The sequence below is a fragment of the Nannobrachium achirus genome, assembly GCF_963921795.1.
Source record: "Nannobrachium achirus genome assembly, chromosome: 10".
NCBI classification, from domain to species: domain Eukaryota; kingdom Metazoa; phylum Chordata; class Actinopteri; order Myctophiformes; family Myctophidae; genus Nannobrachium; species Nannobrachium achirus.
Genome location: NC_137819.1, coordinates 50604933 through 50624441, shown reverse-complemented (window position 1 = coordinate 50624441; position 19509 = coordinate 50604933). Strand labels below are relative to the sequence as shown.

Here is a 19509-nt window from a genome sequence, read left to right as displayed (position 1 = left end):
GTTGCAGGCAGCCCTTGTGGAAGTGCACAGCTGTATTACACTGTGAAGTCAAGTGTATTGACAGGTATAAAAGTGTGGTTGTTGTGATTATGTCCTGTGCACGGTCCAAGACACTCTTTTCTCACATATTGTCGTTGTGATTTCACAGCTGTCCTTTGCGGCGACCACGCCGGTCCTGGGCGATAAGAAGAAGTACCCCAACTTCTTCCGGACGGTTCCGTCGGACAACGCGGTGAACCCGGCCGTGGTGAAGTTCCTCAACTACTACAACTGGAGTCGGGTGGGAACCCTCACACAGGACGTCCAGAGGTTCTCTGAGGTCAGTGGGCAAACTGCCAGCCGCTGCATCTTTCCTTTTTCCCCCCCTGTTATGTTAACTCTCTAATAGGGCATAAACGAAAAAGTCGACAAGTCGACTCAGTTGGCTTCATTACACAAGTCGACTTCCACCAGAGAAAGTCGAAGTTGAAAGAAAAAATCTATTGTGAAAATAGCAGATCTACATGTACGTGTAGATCGGCTTGTTTACAGTTGAGTGAGAAAACAATGTTTCACATTAAGTTAATCATCTGGGGACCCCCCAAAATAATTCGGGGGTCGTGTGTGATGTGATGACGTCATCAAACGATAAAGTCGACTTCAACTCAAGTTTTTACTGAGTCGGGTCAACTTGCAAAAATCACAAGTCGTTAATGCCCTACTCTCTAACTGCCAGAGTTAAAACATTGAGTGTTTTTACTAAGCTTTTCCGATTCCTCCCCTCACATATTTCTGTGTTGTCACTGCTGTTGTGTCCCACTGGCTCACCTGCCAGTGAGGAGCCCCCACCGGGAGGATGTAGAGCCTTAGTCCTACTCCTCCCGCCCAAAACTCCCTGCTCCCCAAGCCCGTAGGAGTACGTGCAGTGACAAATATCTAGTTTCAACGTAAGATGATGCTGTTTGCATTGCGTGACATGATGAGACATTACGATGGTTTTGAAAAAGGACACTTAGTTCATGAGCCACTGGGGTTGGTCGGTACCATCTGAGGGGAATAATGCTCATAGTGATTTTTGTCAAGGTATGCATGTCTAGAGTCAGAAAATATGTGATAGCCTTGCACCAGAGGTAGCTTTATGGGTGCTATCATGCATTTTATTTTATAACACTAGGCGAAAATTACTTGGGTCAATTTATGAAAGCATACTACTTAACCCCCCTATATAAAAGGTTTTTCAACTAGTTATGTTACCTCTAGGCATGCTTAAGAACACACTAAAGATGTAGGAATTTATATGTCTTATAAATCCATCATTTTCAAGATGGCGTCCAAGATGGCTGCCTGGAGCTTAAATAGCGTTATGATACTGTTCAACCTATAGAAAGGTGGTATTGGTTATCTAACCCAAGGTTTTAGGGTTCAATGAATGTGGCTGAATCAGTGAAATTACCATCAGTTAATTATTTATTGCCAAATCCATTGTATTGCAATGATCCAATGATTGTACATCATTTTGTTAAAAATAACAAATTGTATTTCAGTTGTGTGAGGGAATCTGTGAACGTATGGTGATTCATATGGGTACCTGGGGGGCATAGGTGTAGATTACTGTTATATATTCAATTGCCATTCAGTCTTAGGCCTATGTGCTAAAGGTCAGGTTAAGGTCTCTCACATCTTATCACTCCTTATCCAGGTGTCCAAGCAGGCAGCAGCTATGGTCACTGGTTGACATGTAGAGTGTTCACCTCACAATTGACATGTTATACAGTCATTCCTCAGCTGCATTGCAATACTGTTGCAAAGTTCAGCGCTGGAAATGCATGTGTTTGCATATGGAGGGCTGACAGGCAAGTTCAGTGGTAATAGTCTTGAGTGTATCAGCTGCACTCTGAAGTAGTTTGTATCAACTAGACCAAAGAAATTTGAACAGATACAGCAGCAGTCTACTTGGACACTGTGCATCCGACTGGCTGACTTTGGGTAGACAACTTAATTCTTCCTACTGTATACTTCCCATTCACCAGTTTGAACATGCAGGGAGACACCTTGTCAATAGGTTGTCACCTTTTCTCTCATGACACATGATGAAGTGCTTCTTCCGTGCTGGCCATGTGCAATATGCTTGATATCTCACCCAGTGCCTGCTGAGATGCATGGTCTCCATGCCATATGAGGCTAAGCTAGAACTTGTCTGTCAGCACCATAATGGATTCTGGATCACTGTCTCTGCTCACCAGTCTGGGGAGCAGGCTGAGAGAGCAGGAATGATGCTGTCATGACGCATGTGGGTAGAGTTGACTGACGCCTACCCAAAATGTGCAGTAACAGTAGTAGGGAGTCTAAGCACTGGTGTGTCTTGGTTGTAAAATATCGGGGTGTATCCACACACAGAAAGATCACTGCCCTCATCTCTTCAATCCCATTATTGGTAAATGTCCCCAACAATGTGCATGGTAATATCCTTTAACCACATAAGATGTCATCCTGAAGAGCAAGAACAGAGCAGAAGCTGTTGAGCATGGTGGACACCTTCAGTGCTGGTGATAGATAGGCTACTGCATTTAGTCATGATGAGGCAGACATCACCAAGACTTCCTAAATTCCTATGACCCTGATGCAGCCACCTCTGGAACCTCATCCTTACATCCTTACTGTGTGCCAGTCAGGAGGTTGAAGGCCAGGAGGATGCGGTGGGTTTACTTTCTGATCCTGATTATGAGTTGGAGAATACAGATGTAGTTGCAAAAGATACATATTGCCATGTTATTATATAATGTTACTATTATTATTATTATTATTACCCTTATTAATGCCAGTTCTGTGTCATGCCAATGACCGTTTTCACAAACACTTTATTAAGTGAAAGATGAATATTCATCAAGTTGTTTATATTTGTTGTTCTCCCAGAGGTCAAATGTTACCTTGACCTGACCTAAACGTGTGAGGTATGGATTCTACACATATGAAAACCAAGAAATTAGAGTACCCAGGGTTTCTATACTAGGACAAGTGGATCAAATAGTGGGCATTTTGGATATTTTCTTACACACTTGCACTATATTTTGTTTAATGAATTTCACAATACATTTCCTTAGAATATATGTATGTAAACATGGTTTAAGGAACTCTTTGTGTTACATCTTTCATGAAAACAAAAGTACATCTTATGTAATGTAGTCACTACACTACAGTACAGTATGTTGTCACTGCCTGTAATAGATACCATTTCTAGAGATGCTACTTTTAACAACTTTTATGAAAAACATATAGTCTGAGCTTTATCCTTTCTCAAAGACAGAGCATCAATACTAAGGGAGAATCATCGGTTTGAAGTAGAATGCTTAATTTGGATTTTGAAAACTGTGTTTTGGCATGTGATTATAGATGAAGTGATAACACACAGAAAGCTACCCCAGATGCAAGGCTCTCACATATCTCCTAGTCCTAGGGATGTATACCTTCCCAAAAGTCCATATGAGAATCATTCCCTCCCAGATGGTACCGATGACCCAAAATTTGGGGCCCTGGCGTATTATGTCATAATTAGTCTATATGTCACTGCCTGTAAAGAACAATTCTAGATATGCAAATTTTAACCACCTTACTGGACAATATGTATAGTCTGAACTTTATCCCAACCATTTTTCAAAGAGATAGGATGAACAATAAGAGAGAACCAACCATCAGTTTGAAGTAGAATGTTCCATTCGGATTTTGAAATGTTTGCATGTTATTATAAATGGAGTGATAACACACAGAAAGCTACCACAGATGCAAGGCTATCAAATTTTTCTTAATTCTAGGGATGTATACCTTCCCAAAAATCACTATGAGAATCGTTCCCCCCAGATGGTACCGATGACCAAATAATGTGGAGCCATGGTTCACAGAGGATTATGTCATAATTATAGTCACTATGTTGTCACTGCCTGTAATAAAAAAACTATTATAGATATGCAAATGTTAACAACATTAGTGAAGAATATATAGTCTGAGCTTTATCCCAACCATTTTTCAAAGAGATAGGGTCAATATTAAGAGAGAACCATCAGTTTGAAGTAGAATGTTCCATTCGGATTTTGAAAACGGTGTTTTGGCATGTGGTTATAAAAGGAGTGATAACACACAAAAAGCTACCTCCACTGCAAGGCTATCACATTTTCCCTAGTACTAGGGGTGTATACCTTCCCAAAAATCACTGTGAAAATTATTCCCCCCAGTTGGTACCGATGACCCCATATGACCCCATATAGCTCACCGGCTAACTGTTGTATTTGTATTTATTTTGCTACTTTCTCTCCAAAAGCCACAATATAGTGTACACTGTGTACTGTATTGAGAGACGGCAGTTCTATCAGATTCAGGAAAGCAGGTTATCTGACCCCTGCTGAGGTCAGTGCTGCTGTGAAATTGTATTTCTCAAACAAGTGGCTCCAGAGCCCCAAAGGTGGATGGCGAGATGTTTTGACAAGGTCACACTGACACAGCACTAGATGGACGTGTTGTGTTCCTTGTGGGTCCTGACATCAACAAAACAAACTAAACTATTTGCTCTCCGTCTGAAAGCAATTTACTGAAAAAAAGAATACAGAAAGATTCCAGGGGTGCCGCAGAATACTAATATATTTTTTGGAATTCATCAGTGACAATATCACTTCATTTTAACCACTTAGATCCTCTATACTTAGTAAAACGGATCTGAGTTGCACTGTACCATTCTTTGTCCATCTACACATACTGTAGTTTACTCTAGTACTGTGCTTAAAGGTGATACACCATGCATTTAAAAAGTATTTATGTCATATTGTTTATGTCCCAAAAACGTTTTTCAAAAGGTTTGAGGCTAAATTACCACTCCTGAATAGAGAGCCTCTCTCATTTTTGAATGGCTCTCAGAGCATTTCAGCTGCAGTACCACCTTTGGCCTGAACTGATGACGTCACAATCGGCAGATGACGTCACAATCGGCAGCAAATCTGGATAGCCTGTTTTGAGAACCCGTGGGATACTTTTAACCTTCGCCTTCTCAAAACCAGAGAAAGACACAACGGTCAGAAATGGGACTTTGTGAGGATAGAAGGTGCTAGTGGGACCCCAAAAAAAGGTTTTAAAATAGGAAAAGTTAAATTTCATGGTTTATCACCTTTAAGACATTTACTGCCAGGATCAAAAGTCGACGATCCACGATCCAGCCACGCTATTTTAAGATTTTCTTACCTTTGATGTGCTGTCCATCGTGCACGATCACTATATCGCTGTGCATGTAGCGGTCTGTTCGATTAGAAAAAGCTACATGTTCATATGTCCAAGTGGCCCTGTGCTACAAGCTAGTGAATTAGCATGATTTCAAAAGGAAATCCTGCAAGCTTTAGAATGAGATTCAATGGAGAAACGGTTTCCGTATCCGGTATTTGATATTCTTTATAAATATGGAATAAAATCAATAACACGATTCTCCCGAGTTCTGGCAGTGGGAGACATTTGGCCAAATCTCGGGAAACTCACGTTTGGCATGTTAAGTACAGTATACTCTACTTTGAATATGCATTTTTTCCCCTCTAATACTTCAAACTTCTATTCTACTACTTCTCAGAGGCAAACATTGTATGTTTTTACTCTTAATTTTACTTTTGTACATACTGATACCAGTGCTTTTGTACTCTCACTCAAGTACAATCTTGAATACATGTAGGCCTTTTACCTGTAACATAACAGTATTTCTAGATTGTGGTATTGCTACTTTTATAAGTATGCAGTGCTATTCTTCCACTTCTGAGTTTCATTAGCAAGTCCTCCTTCTGAATAACAAGTACGCTGCACACCACACAGATGTGGGCAGAACAGCACTGAAATCCCTAATTTTACTTTTACTGCCAGTTTAGCTGGAAGCTAGTGTGCAGCTGCATTGTTAAACCACAACTATTTGGTATTCAAATGGTTTTCACTTCCTACGAGCAAACAGGGACTTAATGCCAAGCAACAATTATGTTTGAAATATCAGTTTAGTGTTATAATATAATATTATCGTCGCTGCGGGTGGAAAGCAAACTTGTACTAAACTGTTTTGTTTGTTTGTTTGTTTTGCTCTCTTATTTGGTAAGAAGAATGCACATCAATGAACACTAACTCTTGATGTAGTACCCTACATACACTCGATTAAGTGTAAGTGCCGTATTTAGTGAATGCTAATTTCCATCCTTCGTCTTCATTCCGCTAATTCCCGTCGGGGTTGTCACAGCGGATCATCATAATGCTAATTTCCCTCCGTAGTCCTGTACAAGCAAGCAGTACCTGTATTCCAATAGTTCCAATGTACAGTAGTTATTGCGACCGTCAGGTCGCAGTTACTATGAAAACCTCCACCGGCTGTCAGTCTGTCTGTCACGTCACGTCACGTCACACTTTTGCACTAGGCATATCTCTGCCACCGTTGGCCCTATCAATGCCAAACTTTACACACACGCTCCTTGGATGGCAAATCACAACCTTCACCCCTCATTTCTCACATGGCCCTCTTCTAGCGTCACCATGAGTCCGATCTTTGCAAAACACTTTTTTGGACACTGCCCCTACAGATTTTGGCCTAAAAAACTAAGCGGTACACAGTATCTCTAAAGTCATGTCATCAACATGGATCTGTCCCATTTCCCATATCCCCTCCTGATTGGCTACGATTGCCTTCTAAAGTTTGTGTATGCGACCTGACGGTCGCTTATCTCCCAAAGTCTTACTGGTTAAATAAGATAGGGTAGTGATATTGTTAAAATAAGTGTCAAATAGCTAGGCTATCTATTCTGATAGTACTCTTTGCTATAGTGTTTGTTCATTAGTCTCCGTGTCTCTCCAGGTATTGATTAAACAGAAAATGCATTTTCAGGTCGGGATACCAATTGTATCCAATCAGGATAGAGAACTCAAGTCAGGATACAGAATAAACAAGTGGAATTGGAAGTGATGACACAAAGAAATTACCTGACAAAATTGGAACTTCCCACTATATAAAATATAAAATTAAGCTGATAAATTGACTCTCCTGTCTCTCCAAAATGTTGCAGAGAAAGGGAGACCGACCCCATGACTGAACAAGCACTCTACAGCAGGGGTCTTCAACGTTTTCAGGCCAAGGACCCCTTAGTTGAGAGAGAGATGGAGCAGGGACCCCACAACCTGTTCATAGATTCCATATAGTTTCATTGTTTGACAGCACAATAATCAGTGTATTTTGGATTCATGTCAATTTGTGTTTTCAGACATTTAACCACTTGAACCGTCAACACTTAATAAACTTGACGTTTCACTCTGTACTTAGTCTGCTCTTTTCCCCCTCTACACCAAAGCTTTTTGCCGAAAATAGCCGAGTAGACTCCCTGTAGGACTCTGAGGACCCCCTAGGGGTCCCTGACCCCCTGTTGAAGACCCCTGCTCTACAGTATTGCAATGATTATTATCAGAACATAGAGCTTTAACCTTTTAACTAAAATCTTTTTGTTTCAACCAAAAAATATCACTTACCCTACTGTACCTTAAAATGTAGTACTTCTTCCAACTGTGTTTGGAACAAAAGATAATCCCCCTCGAGCAGGAAGCAGAGAACAAAGGTTCTAATTTGTTATCAAAGTGCAAGACAAAGCCTGTAGCTGCTCCAGCGACCTTAATTGAGAGAGGCTTTCTAAGATCACACACTTCTGTTTGATCTGTTCTACCCCCCAAGATACATTTCTTCTGTTCACTGTCATGAAATACAACCTGTTTTGAGGGGAGGATTTTCCCTTTATTCCCTAGCGTCCTTACTCTGGGGGCGGACAGTGGGAAATACTCCAGTAAAGTTAGAATACTTCAAAATTGTTCTTAAAGGGGAATACCACTCATGCAACACAGAAGGGAGGGGGGGACTTTTTTCTTATTTCCACACAACTCCAAGGTATACTGTATTAATGACATAATTCAATGTTGAAAATGAGTACTTTAAGTACAGTACTTATACGTAAATGTACTGAGTTACTTTTCACCACCGGGCCCGGGGGGTATCACCCCCTCTAGTCCAAAAACAACTACACAGCTTGTTCTGCAAGGAGGATTCATTCAGCGCTCAAAACATCCAACGTCAAACTGTAAAACATAAGCATAAACAAACAAGCACATTAATAATAGAACATGAAGTATATGTAATAAATGGCATAAAGAAATAAACACACCTCGCTGGCTGCATGCAAATTCAAGGGAATGAGGTCGAGTTCAGGCCCAAGTTCCCACAAACAGCGACATTCCAAACTGCAGTACAATACAATTAACCCCAAAGTTCAAAATACACAATATGGAATTGATAACAAAATCCATGAACAAACCAAAATACACCTTGCTTCGTCCCCTCCGTCTCAGGTGGTTCAGCTACAATGCTTGCTTTTTCATCACAAAGATCATGGCGACAACCTCTTGATCCGCGACATCTAAAACTGAGCTTTTGATTTGAAGGACGTTCAGAGCTGACCTATTCTTAAAACACAACTCAGACCTATACTCCCACACACTGCTTTATTAGTTCCAGCCATGAATAAAAAAACAACAACAATGCCGCATTTGAACACTAGTATGGACTGTCACCAGAGAACAACTGTTTGTAAAACAATAAATAAATACATAAATAAAGTTTCATATCATCGTTGTCGGGTGCAAACCTTGTACTGTATGTCCAAAAACCGTTTGTATAATTTTTAAAATGATTTAAACTAGTGAAAACCCCCGATCTACAAGCACTGCTTGTAATCAGCTGTTTTCACTACTTTTGTGCGACAGCCTTGTGTGATGAAGCAGTGCTTTACTTTGCGAAAAAACTTACACATTTGAAACTTGGAGATACGAGGTTTCTGCCCGACAGTGGCGATATACAGTTGAGGCTGTGTTGCGTTGCCTCTGATGTTCAGAAAGAGATGTGTAGAATCAGTGCTGACTCAGTGCACATGGTTGAACCTCGCATGGATTGCTCTCTGGAACCCCAGTCCCAACTCATCCTTTTAAAAGTCAGTGAGACTGCAATTCCACAAATTGCGCCGCGGCAGTGTTCTTTTTTGTTCTTTCTTAGATTTTTCATTTTGACTGAAGCAGCAGGACTCACACCCACCCAATCCATCACACCCACCCAACCCCTAGTCTACACAGGCAGGCATTATTGCGTATCATTTTTATGCTTTAGCTATTAAAAAATAGCAGATATACAAGCTCACAGCACGGCACCGAGTGCCGCGCTGCAAGCTTGTAGATCTCTTATTTTTGAAAAATATTTAACATTTGTGCAATTCTTTGAATATGTTGACCCGATTCTATAAGAATCCTTCAAAGTTTTTTTTTTCTTTTTTTAAAGATATGTTTCTATGTCGGCGGTGCTCAAACCTTGTGAAGGACCCCCAAAATGATATGTATTTTGCCACAGACCCCATCTCAAAATATTGTATCGGGGACCCCCAGAAGCAAATATTTGAGTTACAAATATTCGCTTTTTCAATAGTTAAAGCCTTCAATAATTCTAGGCCTAAATGGTTAACGTAACTAAGAACAGTGGCTTCATCTGCAATGGTGTGCTTCCATTTTGCTAAGAGATATCTTGAATAGTTTAATTTATATGAATTTATTAGTGAATTACATTTTCCGACTTTAATGGGAAGATGCGAAAAAGACCACCCAAAGTTTGGCACACTGCTCCTCCCACAGTTTTCCCGGCACACACTCAAATCGACCGGCTTCATTGGGAGTGTTGTGCTTCCATGTTGCTAGTAGATATCTTGAATTGTTTTCAATACCTTTACTTCTACTCCACTACATCGCAGATCCAAATATTGTACCTTTACTCCACTACGTTCATTTGAAAACTTTACTAGTTACTATAGTTACTTTGTAGGTTTAGATTATTATTACAAAACATGCATTGACCACTTCATCCCTATATAGGCTACTTTGGCTATTCGAAAATAGCCAATCTACAAGGTGTTTTCAAAAGATTCTGTATACAGTTTGAACACCTGTGAAATAGGACATTCTGCATAATGAGTACTTTTACTTGTGATAGTCTACTTTAAGTACATTTCAATGCAGATATGTTTGTACTTCTACACAAGTGCAATTTTGAATACGGAACAGAGTATTTCTACATCGCAGTATACTCTTACTTAAGTAAAACATGTGAGTAGGCTACTACTTCCTACACTGACTAGGAACCAGTGCACGTCCACACATACATAGACATCAAAGAGGGCTTGAGCCCACCGCATCTGTAAAAAGTGCCCTCTCTAGACCATGAATGCAGCATTTACTATGGTGAAATAAAAGAAATGCAAATGCTCCACTCTCTCCATGCCGTACCCAAAGGCAGCATTCGAGAGAAATGCCTTTTCCAAAACTCTCATGCACAATTGTACGTCGAAAGAACAGATTTCTACGCAGAGGGCACAGCATATAAATACATGCCGCATACGCTGCATCTCCAGTAAAGGCTTGATGATTATACTTAGCTGAGCGTGGTGCCATGCTCCAAAAATGCCTTTTATGTCAGCCCCTGCCCCTCTGGTACAATTTTGAGATACTTTTATACTTCTACACTGAATTCAGGGCATTGGGGAAACCCAGATAAGACTATCGCCACATGCCAGGCAGGAAACCTAAATCATACGTTAGGGCAGACTGACATATTAGGCCTCTCTAAAGAATGTATGAGACACATTCTCCCCAATGGTAGCAGTACGCAGTTGGCAGCAAGTTCATGGCAATAAGTTAGTGAAGGTGTTTTGCATAATACTGTAATCATGCATACATATACTCCATTATGCTGTCTCTATTCGCTCTCTCTCTCTCTCTCTCTCCATCTACCTCTCATTCTCTCTCCCTCTCCTTCTCTCTCCTTCTCTCTCCTTTCTCTCTCCTTCTCTTCTCTCTCTCAGGCACAGAGCCGTTTCCCAGGGAGACATTGCAAGTTTACGTAATGCTTGTTAAGGATTCTGTGCCAGTGGCGCGAGCACGCGCACACACGCACACTTTTCCCTGGGACTGGGAGCTAGCTAGTCATCGCAGGCTATTTATAGACACACTAAAGAATCCCCCCTCCATCCATGCACACACACAGAACCACAGTGTTTGCAGATGCTTCCAGTAAAAAGTCATATTGAATGATTATGTATAAAGAAAAATGGTGCAGTGATATATCATTGCTGTCGGACAGAAACCTCTCATCTCCATATTCAAACTTTTTGTGTTTTTCCGTAGCCTAAATTAACGGCCCTATACTACAGCGCCACACGAAAGCATCCAAAGCAGCAGATCAACAAGCTCTTAACACGTTTCGAGTTTCTTGATCTGCTATTTGTAATGCTTTTTAATTTGAATCCTGAAAAGTAACAGTTTTGGACGTATGAGATTTCCACCCGACTGCTCTAGAAAACCTAAATTGCGTACGTATCTTCCCATAAAGGACATGTACAGGGTATAGAACCAATATGTGAAGCATAATTGCAGCAAAAATGGTAAATGGTGCATTTATATAGCAATTAACACTTGTGGTTGTAAATGTAACTGCACAGGGACATCACACTATGAGCAGCGTGTTTTGTTAATAAACTTGAGGTTATTCCAGTAGGGAGAAAACATCTCATCTCTAGGGTTTTATCCTGTAATTAACATTTTCAGAGTAAAACTGTGAAATAATGTCTGTCACAATGTCACCACCACAGTGTCACCTGAGTCATCATTACAAGTGACATGTTACACTCAAAGTAAATCCCAAGACAGATTCTGCTAATCTAATGTACTTGTCTAAGAAAAGACCTTAGATTTGTTTCTCATTGTACGCATACATATTTTTTCCATGTACAGTATATAGCCACCAGTGGACTTCAATAGGGGGTCCGAGTTACTACAGGTGAGCTGCCAAATCTTAGTTTGATTGGACCTGTTTTTTTTTTGTTTTGTTTTTTTGCCTGGCTCCAGTCCCTGAATCGCTAGCCACGCAGGTTATTTAGGTCTGGTGACGCTTGCTAGACTCGGTTGAAAATCTTTACGGCAAAGCAGCGTTGTTTCAACTCAATAACGTCAAACAGCGCCGGACAAGACTTTCCCCAAACATAAACAAACATGGCGCCGCCAGCTACGCTGACTTGCGATCTTGCTATGAAACATCAGTAGCAGACATACGGTATTTTACTGTGTTTGATTACTAGTTAGTAGCACTCCTATTCTGCCGGTTTCTTTGGTTAGCAGGTAGCAACAGGCGGCCACATAGCAACACCACATATTGGTGGTCACTTAACAACGACATCATTTGCTTTGCTACTATTGTGATTGATCAGGGGGTGAACCAATCGCCAAAGACTGCCTCTTTGGCAACGCCCATCCCAGAAACGGTTGCCAGACAGATCTACAAGCTAACGTCGCATGTAAAGACTTCATCCCTCTTCTCAGCTAAGGGATCCTTGGCCTGACATTTTTTGAAGACCCCTTGATTGATATGTGTCGACAGCAAAATGTATAACAACTCACAACAACTTAAACTCACAATCATGTGTTTCAACGGGTTGTGAGCTTGTCGATCAGCAGTTCTTCTGTTGAAAATGTTGGCGGTTTGTACAAACACGGAGGCGTATTGGTTTTGAAATGGAATTGTTCTGTCGGTGCCTGTGCTGTGTGGCGCACGGTGTGGCGCATCCCGGTGGCATGCTGAGGCCAGCAGATGATGCAGACCAAGGACCCAATGCCAGGGACACCCATTCATCCTAATTTAGCCTGTGTGTGTGTGTGTGTGCGTGTGCGTGTGCGTGTGCGTGTGCGTGTGCGTGTGCGTGCGTGCGTGCGTGTGTGCGTGTACAGGAATAGTGCTCATATTTATGAACTGTTGGGGTTTCCTGGGCTGACAGAGCAGAGCCATAGAAATGTTTTTGTTACTCAGCAAACACTCCCCCCCCCACTCCCCTCCATCTCTCCATCCTACTCTCTCTCTCTCTATCTCTCTCTCTCTCTCTCTCTCTCTCTCTCTTTCTCTCTCTCTCTCTCTCTCTCAATGAATTTGCCCTTCCTTAAACCCAAGGGAACACAAAATCGAAACAGTAAAAAAAAAAGAAAACACTTGTGACAAGATATCTGTCAGTCTGTCTTTGAGTCTGTCTGTCTGTCTGTCTGTCTGTCTGATCACGCCATTTCATGTCAAAAGGTCTGTTGTGGAAAAGGTCAGAAAATGGGGAAAAGAGACAGATATAGAGAGACACATAGGGATATAACAACAGTAAAAAATAAAAAAAATAAAGAACTGTGAAACTATCACAGCAGTAACATTTATAGCCTACCAGCACTAACAACAGCAGTATGGCAGCTCAGTGGCCTTGTGGTCAGAGTGTCCACCCTGACCACAGAGTGTCACTCTGAGATTGGGAGGTCGTGGTTCGATTCCTGACCGAGTCGTACCATGTCTCTCTGCTTGGCACTCAGCATCAAGGGTTGGATTGGGGGTAAGTCCCTGTGACTTACTAGCGTCATGTCCTGGGCATGTGCTTGTACATCAAGCTGCCTCACTCTATAGAAACAGGAGATGGGCTCCTGAACTATGAGACAAATGAATCAGCAAGGCTTACTACTGTAACAAACCTATTACAGTAATAGCAGGTATAGAGTCAGTATAAAATAATAATACTAATAGTAAATATAATAGTTTAAGATAGTCAAATATAATCTGTAAATATAGCTGCAAGCAGCGATAAAGTGGCCAAGGCATAAAAAGCAGGAAAGCAAAAAGGCATCAAGGGAAAGCAAAGAAGAATATCAAAGAAAAACTAGAAGCAGTGTTCTTCCGAACAGGACTCCGGCAGGTCAGGTAGGTTTTTTTTTTGGCCTAGTGGTGACTCTATAATAGGCCAAAGTGAAAAGGGTGCCACGTGTTCTTGGGCCTTTCACGGCAATCGGACGCTGCATGCGGGATTTGAAGCATTTTGTTCCAAAAATGTGTTTTGCAAAAATTTACCCGCTGGTGGCGCTATAACAGGCCAATGTGAGAAGGGTGGCATCTGTTCCTTGGCCTAGTGGGAATGTGTGTGCAAAATCTCACACACATAGCAGGCTGCGTTTGAGACATTTTGTTTAAAAAGGAGCAATCCTGCAAACCTTGGAATTCAATGTTAGCCATTTAGATAGAATATGATATCTGACAAATCCGTCATGATTACATCACTGTAGAGATACTGTGTACTGATTTGTGTGATTTTCGGATAAAATCTGAAGGAGTAATATCGAAGAATGTGTTTTACATACTGTAAGTCGGCCTTCTGGTGGCGCTATAAATGGCAGATGTGAAAAATGCAGGGCACAGGTTTTTCCTTGGCCTCTGGGAAGTGTGCATACAAAGTTTTAAACGAATCGGTGGTTATAGGTAAAAGCACAAATTGGCCTCTACACAACATGTATGCAAAAGACTGTAGGCCTATATGCAACAGACATAAAAAACTGTGACACTATGCACCTGGACAGTTTGATTATGTACTGTACATAGTAAGCCTTGCTGAGCTATGAAGATCATATGAATCGGCACGGCTATATCTCATTTCTGTAGCATAAGGCAACTTGATGTACAAGTACACCCCCTGGACATGACGCTAGCATGTCACAGGTAAATTCCCCCATTCCAACCCCTGATTCTGAGTTTCAAGCAGGGAGGCACTGGGTACAATTTTTTAGAATCTTTGGTATGACGCGAGCGGGGTTTGAACCTGGATCTCCCAGTCTCAGGGCAGACACTCAAACCACTAGGCCACTGAGCTGGTACATGATATCGTTGCAATCCTTGGAAATCACAACATAGGTGTAGACATGACAGTTTGTATTATAATGCTTGTTTCAGGATTTATGATGCAAAATACATTATTTAGTAATGGCGGATATTAAAATACGCATCAAGGGGGGTTGGGGGACACACAACATGTATGCAAAAGACTGTAGGCCTATATGCAACAGACATAAAAAAAAAACTGTGATACTATGCACCTGGACAGTTTGATGATGTACATAGTAAGACTTGCTGAGCTATGAAGACCATATAGTCGGGGACCCAGTCCCCAAAATGGGAGGGGACCTGTGATTTTCTGCCGTACTTTTTATTTCTGTTTTATCTATTCGTTTGGTCATTAAGGTCCACAGAATGAGAGGCCTGCTCTGCCGGAAACATCGCGAAAAAAAGTTATGGCCATTTGTATATTCACTGTCCCATTGACTCCACTAGAAATATTAAAAAAATAAAAAACATCTGCTTTAGTTAGCATGTGAGGGGTCAAATTAGGGGTTCTTCATGATTCTGAATCCATTGCAAGCATTTGTTTTGCATAAAAAACATTGCTTGGGTTACTTTTCGGCAGCCCAAAACTGTGAAAAGTGGAAAAAAAGTGATGACTCATCACTTTTGACTGTTTTGGGGGGTTGATATCTTGCCCAAGGAATGTTTTTCATGCAAAACAAATGCTTGCAATGGATTCAGAATCACGAGGAATCCCTAATTTGACCCCTCACATGCTAATTAAAGCAGACTTTTTTTCTTTTTTTAATATTTCTAGTGGAGTCAATGGGACAGTGAATATACAAATGGCCATAGCTTTTTTTCGCGATGTTTCCGGCAGAGCAGGCCTCTCATTCTGTGGACCTTAATGACCAACCTAATAGATAAAACTGAAATAAAAAGTACGGCAGAAAATCACAGGTACCCCTCTTTTCTTTGAGCTTCTGGCCATGTGGGTCCTCGACTAATATGAATCGGCCAGGCTATGAATCTCATAGGGCAGGAGCCTATCTCCTGTTTCTGTAGCGTAAGGTAACTTGTTGTACAAGTACACCCCCTGGACATGACGCTAGTATGTCGCAGGGAGTTACCCCCAATCCAACCCTAGATGTTGAGTTTCAAGCAGGGAGGAACTGGGTCCCATTTTTTTGAATCTTTGGTATGACGCAACCCGGGTTTGAACCCAGATCTCCCAGTCTCAGGGCAGACACTCAAACCACTAGACCACTGAGCTGGTACATGGTATCATCGCAATCCTTGGAAATCACAACATAGGTGTAGACATGACAGTTTGTATTATAATGCTTGTTTCAGGTTTCAGGATTTATGTCATGGTTTTATGCTTATACAAGCCCCAGGTGGGATTCGATCCAACGAGCTTCTGCATGTAAGGCATGTGCCCTGACCACTACACTAGGCAGCCACAGGATCTGTTAACCATGTTTGTTTAAAAAAAAAGTTCTATGTAGGCTGAGTGCCTTGATTTTATTGATTTCTTTTTTATATTTTGGAGGCTTGGGGTGAAATCAATCTGAGTAAATGTAATCTGAGTATTTCTGACATTTTCGAGTGATCATATTTTCTTTTACTCAAAACAGCCGGTAGAGAAGGGCTCATTTTAAACATGAACTTGATCTGGAGTTAGATCAGACGTGTCAACATTAAAGAGTTTGACATACGCACATGCCATGGGCATCCAGGATGTTAACGTCAACTCAACCCGACATGGGGTTTGAACACTCAACCATTCGTATACCAGGCACAGGCACTGCCCACTACACTACTGCAGTCACACATAATGGACCTGTAATTTTAAAAAAAAAAGAAAAGAAAAAAGAAAAAGTTTCATGTAATGTACTTGACGCCTTCTTTCAAAATGATATAGCGCCCCCCTTTGGCCAATTGGGGTAAGATTGGTTTCAGTGATATTTGGACTAACCCTCTACAGTAGTTCATCATGAAAATTTTACTTTGCATGTATGTTTTAGAGGCAGAAGAATAATTTGCATAAAACTTGCAATATTCATTGAATTATTAAAAAAGCATGTTTAAATTTTAAAAAAATCCGATCTGACAGATCTTTAGATATTGGTCCAAAGTTCATGTAAAAAAGGTTCCGTGCACGTGACGCGAAAGTTCCGGAATAAAAGCGGGTGTTTTACAAACTGCTCAAAATGGCAGAAAATCTAAGGACGGAGCGTACTTAACAAAGACACGGATGGCTTCCGCTTGAGTCAAGGCACGCGTGTAACCAAGTTGCATGTCTTCAAACAAAACGAGGCATGACTTATGCCCCTTTAAAGTTTGAGTTTTCAAACGCTTCGTATAGCGCCCCCCTTTGGCCAATTGGAGTAAGATTGCTTTCAGTGATATTTGGACTAACCCACTACATATTTGCCAAATGCCATGAACGTGTCACTTTGCATGTATGATTTAGAGGCAGAGGAATAATTTGCATGAAACTGCATTATACAGTGAATTATTAAAAAATAATGTTTCGCTTTAAAGAAAATCCGGCCGCTGTGCGATGACCGCGTTGGTCCAAAGTTCATGTAAAAAAAGTTTCGCGCACGTTACGCGAAAATCCCAGGAGATAGATTTTGACTGTTTTTCATATAATTCAAAATTGTGGGAGAGGTAAAGGTCAGAGGTCAAAAGTCAGAGCGTGAAAGTTGTTCGGCATGAGGAGACGCATAAGTGTATACAGGTTTCATTGCTGTACCTGAAACAGGGCATGAGCTACACCAGTTCAAAGTTTGTACTTTCGAAGGCTTCCTACAGCGCCATCCTTTGGCCGATTGTTGCGAGCTTCGCGTTTTAGCCGTTTGGCATAGTCCTCTGCCATACTGCCATGAACGTGTCACTTTGCATGTATGATTTAGAGGCAGAAGAATAATTTGCATGAAACTGCATTATACAGTGAATTATTAAAAAATAATGTTTCGCTTTAAAGAAAATCCGGGCGCTGTGCGATGACCGTGTTGGTCCAAAGTTCATGTAAAAAAAGTTTCGCGCACGTTACGCGAAAATCCCAGGAGGAGATAGATTTTGACTGTTTTTCATATAATTCAAAATTGTGGGAGAGGTAAAGGTCAGAGGTCAAAAGTCAGAGCGTAAAAGTTGTTCGGCATGAGGAGACGCATAAGTGTATACAGGTTTCATTGCTGTACCTGAAACAGGGCATGAGCTACACCAGTTCAAAGTTTGCACTTTCGAAGGCTTCCTACAGCGCCACCCTTTGGCCGATTGTTGCGAGCTTCGCGTTTTAGCCATTTGGCATAGTCCTCTGCCATACTGCCGAGTTTCGTAAAAAGCGACTGCACGGTCTAGCCGCTAGAGCAAAAGTGTCGGAATAATAATAATAATAGTTATGATGATGAAGTCCAATATCAATGAGTGGCCATTTGCCACTTCGTGGCCTTGGCCACTAATAATGTTAGATAATGGTATAATACAACAATGTTAATATAGTGGTGTAATATAATATAGTAGCGATCCACAGTGATGCTCCATGGAGGAACCTGGTCTGCTATCACTCATCACTCATCATAGGATAAAGCATATCGTCACTGTCGAGCAGAAACCTCATATCTCCAAGTTTCAAAGTTGTACATTTTTTCGCAAAGCAAAGCCCAGCTTCATCATACCACGCCGTCGCACAAAAGTAGTGAAAACAGCAGATCTACAAGCACACAACGCCTCGCCGTGCGAGGCTTGTAGATCGGCTGTTTTCACTAGTTTAAATCATTTTTTAAATGAAAAATGCCAAACGAACGGTTTTGGACATACAAGGTTTTCACCCGACAACGACGATAGGGGCTTAAGTGCTTAAGAAACAGCTGGTCTTACAGGCAGATGCATCAGAAGCAGGCTATAGAAACCCCCAGGCAATTCAGAACGGTGAGATTTGCACAATGGGTTTTCTATCACACAATTAACCTCGTCAGTTAACCTCTTTTCAGCTTTGCGTGAAATCATTAATAATAATAATAATAATTTAAAAGCCGTCTTCACACATCACCAAGGTGAATTGTTTTAGTGTTGACTAACAGTGACAATTATATAAGAAGAGAAAATTATATATCTCGTTGCTGTCAGGCAGAGACCTCTGTTCTTCATATTTAAACTTTAAACACAAACAAAAATCTTAAATGAATGCCCTACTTCATCATACTACAGCGTCACACAAAAGCCTCAAAAGTGGCAGATCTGTCATGACGCATGTGTCATCTCTTTATGATCATAATATTATGCTTGTAATACATTAGGCTAGTATAACACTAGCCTAATTACTATCAAAACCTCCACCGACGGTCCGTCCGTCCGTCCGTCTGTCAGTCAGTCAGTCAGTCAGTCAGTCTGTCAGTCACGTCACGTCACGTCACACTTTTCCCCGACTCATATCTCTGCCACCATTGCCCCGATCCATGCCAAACTTTGCACACTTGCCTGCCAAACCACAACCTCCACCCCTCATTTCTCACTCTTCTAGCACCACCATGTGGCCGATTCTTGCAACACACATTTTTTTTAAATCACGCAAAACGGTACACAGTATCTCTACAGTCATGTCATCAAAATGCATCTGTCCCATCTAGCGCCACCATCTGGCTGATTTTTTTAAAACACATTTTTGGACACTGCTCCTACAGATTTTGCCCTAAAATCATGCAAAGCGGTACACAGTATGTCTAAAGTCATGTCATCAACATGGATCTGTCCCATTTCCCATA

At 41.2% G+C, this 19509-nt stretch overlaps 1 protein-coding gene across 1 annotated transcript in view; it reads left to right on the top strand.

Moving 5' to 3' along the window:
• The window catches only part of gabbr2 (gamma-aminobutyric acid (GABA) B receptor, 2), a gene marked incomplete at both ends in the record, with an annotated part of 518953 nt that overhangs the window by 295923 nt on the left and 203521 nt on the right, over positions 1–19509 (top strand). The window contains one exon of the mRNA XM_080734444.1: positions 149–319. Coding sequence (XP_080590570.1) covers positions 149–319 — 171 coding nt within the window. The remainder of the gene's footprint in view (positions 1–148; positions 320–19509) is intronic.